Source organism: Bactrocera dorsalis, unplaced genomic scaffold (genome assembly GCF_023373825.1).
Source record: "Bactrocera dorsalis isolate Fly_Bdor unplaced genomic scaffold, ASM2337382v1 BdCtg220, whole genome shotgun sequence".
NCBI lineage: Eukaryota > Metazoa > Arthropoda > Insecta > Diptera > Tephritidae > Bactrocera > Bactrocera dorsalis.
The window spans coordinates 21,411-29,700 of NW_026038271.1; the positions used below are offsets into that span (position 1 = coordinate 21,411).

At 35.3% G+C, this 8,290-nt stretch overlaps 3 protein-coding genes across 3 annotated transcripts; 2 read left to right on the forward strand and 1 right to left on the reverse strand.

The window, feature by feature from the left end:
- The first annotated feature begins 105 nt into the window (after nucleotides 1–105).
- On the forward strand, nucleotides 106–2,962 carry LOC105228530 (dnaJ homolog subfamily C member 3). Its single transcript, XM_011208398.4, has 4 exons — nucleotides 106–620; nucleotides 841–954; nucleotides 1,023–1,222; nucleotides 1,282–2,962. The coding sequence occupies exons 1-4, from the start codon at nucleotides 524–526 to the stop codon at nucleotides 2,368–2,370; spliced, it is 1,500 nt and encodes a 499-aa protein (XP_011206700.2). The 5' UTR covers nucleotides 106–523; the 3' UTR covers nucleotides 2,371–2,962.
- A 502-nt stretch (nucleotides 2,963–3,464) lies between these two features.
- LOC105228531 (LEM domain-containing protein Bocksbeutel) lies at nucleotides 3,465–5,965 on the reverse strand. Its single transcript, XM_011208399.4, has one exon. The coding sequence runs from the start codon at nucleotides 5,822–5,824 to the stop codon at nucleotides 3,995–3,997; it is 1,830 nt and encodes a 609-aa protein (XP_011206701.3). The 5' UTR covers nucleotides 5,825–5,965; the 3' UTR covers nucleotides 3,465–3,994.
- Nucleotides 5,966–6,706: 741 nt separating this feature from the next.
- Nucleotides 6,707–7,873, forward strand: LOC105228532 (60S ribosomal protein L35a). The gene is made up of 4 exons (XM_011208400.4): nucleotides 6,707–6,849; nucleotides 7,184–7,405; nucleotides 7,473–7,700; nucleotides 7,770–7,873. The coding sequence occupies exons 2-4, from the start codon at nucleotides 7,190–7,192 to the stop codon at nucleotides 7,791–7,793; spliced, it is 468 nt and encodes a 155-aa protein (XP_011206702.1). The 5' UTR covers nucleotides 6,707–6,849; nucleotides 7,184–7,189; the 3' UTR covers nucleotides 7,794–7,873.
- Nucleotides 7,874–8,290: the final 417 nt, after the last annotated feature.

The following is an 8,290-nucleotide window of genomic DNA, read 5'->3' on the forward strand; positions in this document are numbered from 1 at the left end:
AACCAATCAGCGAGAACCACATAAAGAATGCAACACTGTTTCATGCCGGATAATCAGTAGTATACCTACTATTTCTGTCTCGCACACAACTTTTAAAGCTAGGCAGCATCGAGCTGTTGCGCAGGAACTAAAAATATAATCGACTGACGTGTGTTTGACAAGAAGTTACTCAAAAGAAGTAGAAAAAAGTTTAGTTAAGCAGTATTTATTTTATTAAACGTAATCATTTGGTAAAGTCGTTAGCCAAAGAAGCACAACAAACAAGAATTAATTTATTATATTATTGAACAAGTTTATATAAAGTGGGCGTATGAAACTATTTAGTTATGAAATTTGTCGTCAATAGAAAACTCTAAATCAAAGTTTTGGGAGCATACATATCTTTATGCAGTTGTTGAAACTGCAAAGCAAAGAATATTTAGAAAGTGGCAGCATACACGTAGCACTTATACATTATATCTGGAGATTAAATACATTTAACAACAACTACAGGTGGAAGCTAAATTAGAGTTAGGCCACAACAATGGTAGTGCCGCTGAATGATATGCTACCTTTCGCTACCGGAGAAAGAAAGCTGGCAGCTTGTGTTTTGTTGTTGTTATTAGAACTATTTCTAGAAGGTAAGTATTTTTGTTAACGCACAAATGGATTTCAACCATAAAATCAATGTTTACTATCCATTGGCTTAATTATTTCACAAAGGAAAGCAGTATGTCTATTTTGTTTATATAATTATACCATAAATTTGATTGACATTATGCCAACTGTGCAAATAAACTATATTTGATGTTAATACCACAAGCAATAACATTCATTTTAACATAACCTTAACATTTGCAGGTGCAGACGCTGTGCCAAATCAAGCTGACATTGAAAACCATCTGGAGCTTGGTAAAGAATTTTTAGCGAGAGGCCAGCTGGCCGATGCGCTAACACATTATCACGCAGCTGTAGGTGGGTAACAAAGTTTTATTAGATAGCAAGTAATTGATTTTTTTACTTGGTAATCATTACTATTGCAGAGGGCGATCCAAACAACTATTTGACGCTATTCAAAAGGGGCACCGTTTACCTGGCGCTTGGCAAGGCCCGTTTCGCCATACAAGATTTCACACGGGTGTTGGAATTGAAGCCTGATTTTGCAGCTGCTCGGATTCAGCGTGGTATTGTGCATTTAAAAAGTGGAGAATATGAACAAGCCAGCGAAGACTTCGAACATGTGGTGAGTACAAAAACAAGCATAATTTTAAACTTTTACTCACACGTTATTACATTCAACAGCTGCAAGAAGATCCTTATAATGAGAGTGTCAATGAGCATTTTCGACGGATTGAGGCTGCTATTGAGCAGTGGGAAATTGTGAAGGATCTTAGGTATAGGGGCGATTCGCGTAATATCATTCCAATGATTACACAATTACTCGAAATCTCTCCATGGTCCATTGAGTTCCGTCAAGCACGCGCTGACGCTTACATTGCCATAGATGAACTACCATCTGCCATATCCGATCTCCGTTCAGTGAACAAACTCTCACAAGACAGCACAGAAGGTTATTATAACATTGCATTGTTATTATACAAAATGGGTCAAGCTACAAATGCGTTGAAAGAGATACGTGAATGTTTACATCTTGATCCAGAACATAAAGACTGCTTCCCCTTCTATAAGAAGCTTAGAAAAGTAGAAAAAAGTTTGGCAAATGCGGAGAGTTCTCGCGAGGAGAAACAATATGCAGATTGTATTAATTCTGCTGAGTCTGTGCTAAAGCAGGAGAAGAACGAAAAAATGGTCATATACGAGGCTAAGCGACTTCTCTGCACGTGTTATACAAGAGACGAACAGTTTGCCAAAGCTTTAAGTTATTGTAAAGAAGCGCTCGATGTATTGAAAGACCCGCAATTATATTGTGAACGCGCAGACGCCTATATTGGGTCAGAAATGTACGACGATGCGGTCCATGATTACCAAAGAGCATTGGAAATGGACGAAAGTCTACAACGTGCTAAGGAGGGTATTGAAAAAGCGAAAAGACTGCAAAAACAAGCGGAACGACGGGATTATTACAAAATTCTCGGCGTTAAACGAACCGCTAACAAGCAAGAAATTATCAAGGCGTACCGAAAAGCGGCACAAAAATGGCATCCCGATAACTTCAAAGATGATGAGAAGAAGATCGCTGAAAAGAAGTTTATTGATATCGCGGCGGCCAAAGAAGTGCTGACTGATCCTGAGAAACGGAAACAATTCGACATGGGTCAAGATCCTCTTGATCCCGAGGCAAACCAACAGCAAGGAGGTTTCCGCGGCGGCAGTCCATTTGCGCACTTCCATCACGGGTCACCGTTCCAATTCAAATTCCACTTCAACTAGACGTACCATAATTCTCAGGCAAAAGTTACGAGTAAAAAACATTAGCACATACCTAGCCTTAGTCGGTTTGTTGTTAGGTCTATTTTATTTAATTAATAATAATATTAAGTCTGTGTGAAGAACATGCGTTGATGTTGCCATGTGATCATACGAGTAGTGCATGTACTCTCGATTGTGGATATATATATTTTATTTTCTTAATTTAATGCATAGCAGTTTGCAAAATTGAAAATCGATATGGTTTTGTACAATATTTGTAAAGTTAGCTGTAAACTCTTCACGCTGTAATACACTAAACGCTCAAAGAATTTTACGGGTACACAAAAGCTTTTCCATAACAGTGTCACGCCGCTTAAACTAAATTTAATAATATCTAAATTTCTACTCTAATTTCAATTTGTAAATAGTAGGCTAAATAATGAACTTTCTCTCCTATTTTTTATGTTAAAAAGAAAATATGTATTTATACAATTAACAATTAAATTGGATATTTATATAAAATCAAAAGCATTTTAAGGTTATGAAAATAAAATGAAGAATGTTTATTACATAATAAAACAAATTTATAACTTTGAACAGTTAAACATTTATACGTTTTCTTATTATTTTAACATTTGGAATGCCTTTATAAATATTCATTATTTCATCGCAGTATTTCATGGGCTATTTATTAGTTTCAAATCATTAAAAATATTAATTTATTTTGCTTGCATTCTGGGGAGTAAAATTATAATTTTAAGCTTCGTACAAGTCTCACAGCTGTTTGGTAAATACTTATGATTCGCTGATGATGTCGTAAAATAGGGGAAACGTTCACCAACTTCTTTCTTTCAGAACGTTTTTATTAATTCATGCACATGTATAAACTTATCTACAAAAAATATATATTTTAATGCAAAATGTGTTGTCATGAATAAATAACACCACGAAAATTGGTATTTAAAAATTATCCAATTAAAAATCACTCGCTTTCATCTTCAAACGTTAACCAGTTCTTGTATCGTGATGACGTACTATAAGTAGCATATTACCAAGACCAAAAAAAAAAAATCGATGACGTCAGCAATACTAAAATAATAATAAACACATATGAGTTTGCTTTCTGCGTGCGCCTTAACGCTTTATTACTTTGAACGAAAATGAGATATATAAATATTGTGCAGTACATACAAACATAGATAAATACGAAGACATTAATGTACTTATGTAAATAGAATTAGCAGCAAATAAGAACATAATGAAAAAATCTGTAATATTCCCCTTGAATTATTTAGGTTAATTAAATATATGTATAGTATATATTTTTTGAATTTGAGTATCATTAAGATTTATGTACATAGTAAATTGTTATTTATTTATTTATTTGACAAACGAAAAAGTTTCTTTCTCTTACTTTTTAATCACATACATATGCATATAGAAATTAGATTTATTTATACGAAAAACTAAATTGTCATTAGACCTAACAAATTACACAACTAATTTTGAATATAAGCAATTTTGATGGTTTATAAGTGAATATTTAGATTTAATTTAATATTTTCTACTTTTCGAACTAGCCGCTTTAGCATAGCATTTTATAACGACCGGTTTGTAGTTTCATTCTTCTAGCATTACCTACACATCAAGAACTGTCATCAACTGCAGTTTTCTCAAAGAACACTACATATATAAATACAGCAAGAGCGAATACGGCAAACATATATAGCATTTGTTTAATATGATATTTGCGATCCAATGTCGTTAGAAAGTTTTTTAACGAAGCATTAACATCATCATCATCGTCGTCAGGATTCAGTGAGTGTCGTCCCATTGCGGCTGAACTGTAACGTGGACCGGGTGATGCACTTAGCCTCCCTGAATTGCTGCGGCGATATGGTACACGCTCTTGTATTTTATTGCTGCCATAGCTGCTGTAGATTTTCCTACCCTCAGCCAAGTATTCCTCCTCATCGCTATCCTGTACATATATCTCATCGCCGGACAATTGTTCACCATCCGAACAGCTATCAGGTTCGTCAACACTGCGTGTGTAACTGGTGTTTGCACGTGCTGTTGTTGAATAGCGTTTCACATTTGGTGACGACTGTGCTTTGGGTGATGAACTAGTTGGAATATACGATTCTTTGTTTAAAGGAGCGCTCGTATAGCGCGAGGAAAAATTTAAAGGGGACTGTAGATGAGGTTCAAAAGGCAAATGCGCTTCTGAGCCATGTTTAATGCCCGCAACATTGCTGCTTCTATCGTAATTCGTAGTCATAGGCATTGTTCTACGGTTATGATCGCCACCACCACCTATCGAGGGCTCTTCTTCACTTTCTACTTCAAAATGCTTTACTTCTTTTACAGGTGTAATTTCCTGATAATATGATGTCGTCATCACACCTGACTTTGTCAGTGAAGGCGCTCTACTAGAATTGGTAGACATTTGAGAATCCGGTGTAGACGGCGGTGAAACTGTGTACAATGAGGGCGTGGGCAAATCAGTTGGTAACCGCGGATATAAACGTTGTGCATCCGCCTGATTGTAAGTGGTATTAGTTACATTGGACTTAGAAATTGCTGCTGGACGTTTAAATACTGGATCCTTTGAGAATGAGCCTCCCAAACTACCACCAAGTGTCGAAGAATGACTGGCCATATTTTCAATATTGAAAGAATTAATTGGGGATCCTGAACTATAGAAGCCAACTGGTCTATTAATGGTATGTTCCGGAGGAGTTGAAAAGAATCCTTGTCTAGGTATCTCGGCCTCATTTTGTTGTTGAGTAGTGTTCAGAGTGCGTGTTTGGCTGAATCCCAAATTTGGTAATGATGATTTGTAGGTACTGATAGGAATCTCTCTCCGATCTTGTCCATAAGTACGTGTTTGACTAAAATTCAAATTAGTTGAAGTAGATTTATATCCATCATCGAGATTACTGGGAATCATTTCTATTTCATCAATATCGTGATTAATATTATTTAGATTATGTACTTCAAGAGGCATATTTCTTGCCCTATTACCAAATCCGTAATTGGCATTTGTATCAGCACTTTTGGCTATTTGATGTACCGTTGTTGCTTTTGTAGCAGTTATATTACTACGATTATTATTCAGCACTGAATCAAATGTTACGTTGTGGCCTTTTGGGGATTGGGTGCGCGTTTTATTTTTAATTGCGGATCGCTGCTTTTGTCTTCCCGCTTCTTCCTCATCGCTGGATACATGCACAGTCACATTTACGGTCTTACGACGCTCACTTGGGGAAGCAACTTGCTTTTTATTGGCCTTGGGCGATGATAAGTTCGAATCACCGGTGATCGATTTTATTAATTTGCGTATGATGACATCGCGTGTTGAGTCGGCAACTGGTACATTCATGCCATGTTCAACACACTTGTAATGCAATTCTTTATTGTTCAGAGTTTCTAACTGTGCACGCAGCTCTGGATGATCAACTTTTTTGCTCATTTTGAATTAAATTTATTTACTACGCAGTTACAGAAAGTTAAAGTGCAACTTTACTTATATTAGCAAGGCAAACTTCGCGACACAACCACACAACACAAATTTTTTATTTAGAATGGTGAAATGATTTTGTTTTGTTTTCTTATTGTTGTTTTTCGTGGATATTTATGAGGTATTGCCAAATTCAAAAAAATATAAGTCATTGCTAATACAAAGGGTTACATTTATACATAATTATTTTATTGGTATACAAATAATTTTTGTCAGCAATATTTTTGCATTTTTTTTACTTGAAATAATTTTTAATAAATTTAAAAAGCTCAACTTTCAATTTATTTGAATGTAAAATGAAATAAGGAAATTTCCCTACTGTTTCACTTTTTTCCGATCTGGCATATTGTAAGATTTGAGCTAGCCGGCTGTGTTGCCGTCTAATTGGTTATAACTCAATATAATTTACACACTGACTAAGAATTTAATTTATTTCAGGAACGGAAAAATATCGTATTATCGATAAGTATTTTTTGTTGTCTTATTATCAGCATTGTTAGGCACCAATATTTTAGAAGGGAATATGTTTGTAAGTGCATCCGAAGGCAAAGATAAATAAATATATTTTTCAAGATATTCAGTAAACAGGTATGTTACGGAAGTACGAACAAAACTTGTTTGTGTGATAATCGAAAAATTGAAACTGAAAGAATTTACAGAAATTATAATTTTAAATAAACTCTGTGCTTGTGGTCTTACGGCAGTGATTTATGTTGTAAAATTAAAATAGTGATAGTGAATAGTGAAATAAAATACATATGTATTACAAATTATTATATATTGTATATTAAGTAACTAATACCCCTTGATTACAAGAATATAAGGTCAAATTTTACATATTGGCATCTCATTTGTAATGAAATTTTTGAGGCATTTGAGATGAAGAAAAAAAATTTCCCTTCAAATGTGTGATTTTGACATTTCATTGCTGCCTTCATGCCTTCTCTTTTCCTTTCTTTCCATTTGTCAAGTTTCCGGTACGTACGCGAATTTTATTTCTCTCAACTAAAATATTTTTTTAATATGGAAAAACTTTTCTAATTCGTTAAAATGTCCACGGAAAACAAGAAATTAAATGTTTTTCTGTGCACGCAAGTAGTTGGCTATGTGAAAGCTAAACAGAGAAGTCTGATGTTCTTGGATTAAAATTCATACTGTGAATACCAATTGCTTAGTGGTTTATTTGTGCATAAGTTTAAAGATTGGGGAAAGTGTTTGCTTTTAGTGTGGTCGACTACTTGCGTATAACTCATTTAGGCAGTTCAATAATAAGACGTGATAAATTACATATTTGTTCTTAATAAATTGTAGTTAACGATGGCTGACACACAAGCAAAACCCGCCGCTGCACCAGCGTCAAAAGCTCCAAAGGCGGCTAAGGCACCCAAAGCTAAAGCCCCCAAATTTGAGAAACCTACTACCCCTGTGGCTGCACCCAAATATAAGCGTCATGGCCGTCTTTTTGCCAAGGCAGTGTTCACTGGTTATAAGCGTGGTCTCCGTAACCAACACGAAAGCCAGGCTATCTTGAAGGTATGTGTAGCGAATGAATGAAGGTGTAACGTTTATTTATATGTATATAAATGATTTTAATTCGTAGATTGAAGGTGCTCGTCGTAAGGAACACGGTCAATTCTACATTGGCAAGCGTTGTGTGTATGTTTACAAAGCTAAGACAAAGAAGTGCGTGCCACAACACCCAGAACGCAAGACTAGAATTCGCGCCATCTGGGGTAAAGTGACCCGCCTGCATGGAAACACTGGATCTGTGCGTGCACGTTTCAACAGAAATTTGCCTGGTCACGCCATGGGTCACCGCATTCGCATTGTAAGTGTTGAAATCAAATTTGGTATTCAGAGAATATGTTTTTTATTATTAATGGTCTTCTATTTGCAGATGTTGTACCCATCGAGAATTTAAGTGATTATGTTAATAATTAACTTTAATCTGACCTGCAAACCTGTTTTTTAAACAAATAAAAAATTATCTTTAAATTTAAATATATGCCTGGAAGTGTTGATTGGGGTGGATCAGGTCGTGCAAAAAAAAAAATATCCTCACCAGTTTAGTACTTTTTTTTCAAAACATCGTTTGCTGCGAATTTAATATGCATAGAAAACAAATTTGTTCATCAAAATATAGTTCAGTAAGTATGTTGCTACTCACCGATCCAACAGAGTTAGAAATAACGGAGTTATGAGTAGTGAGAATCCTGCAGTGTGCTTGTGTATTTATTCCCAAATCAGTTCCTTGCTTTTCTCTGCACTTTAAATAATTCTTTGAAATGCTAACACATTGATATTTTGTTGTGGAATCGGTGAAAGAGATGTCTCAAATAAAGGATTGCTGACGAGTTTACGGGCGGTGACCGGATAAAATCTGTTCAGGTTTCGAGGACTCGACTAATTGAGATACAA

Bases quoted from the DNA above. Each gene is read 5' to 3' on its own strand.
- LOC105228531 (XM_011208399.4), bottom strand. From the start codon at position 5,824: ATGAGCAAAAAAGTTGATCATCCAGAGCTGCGTGCACAGTTAGAAACT.
- LOC105228532 (XM_011208400.4), top strand. From the start codon at position 7,190: ATGGCTGACACACAAGCAAAACCCGCCGCTGCACCAGCGTCAAAAGCT. The intron at 7,406-7,472 runs GTATGTGTAGCG...TTTAATTCGTAG, and splicing joins AAAGCCAGGCTATCTTGAAG to ATTGAAGGTGCTCGTCGTAA. The intron at 7,701-7,769 runs GTAAGTGTTGAA...TTCTATTTGCAG, and splicing joins TGGGTCACCGCATTCGCATT to ATGTTGTACCCATCGAGAAT.
- LOC105228530 (XM_011208398.4), top strand. From the start codon at position 524: ATGGTAGTGCCGCTGAATGATATGCTACCTTTCGCTACCGGAGAAAGA. The intron at 621-840 runs GTAAGTATTTTT...TAACATTTGCAG, and splicing joins ATTAGAACTATTTCTAGAAG to GTGCAGACGCTGTGCCAAAT. The intron at 955-1,022 runs GTGGGTAACAAA...TTACTATTGCAG, and splicing joins ACATTATCACGCAGCTGTAG to AGGGCGATCCAAACAACTAT.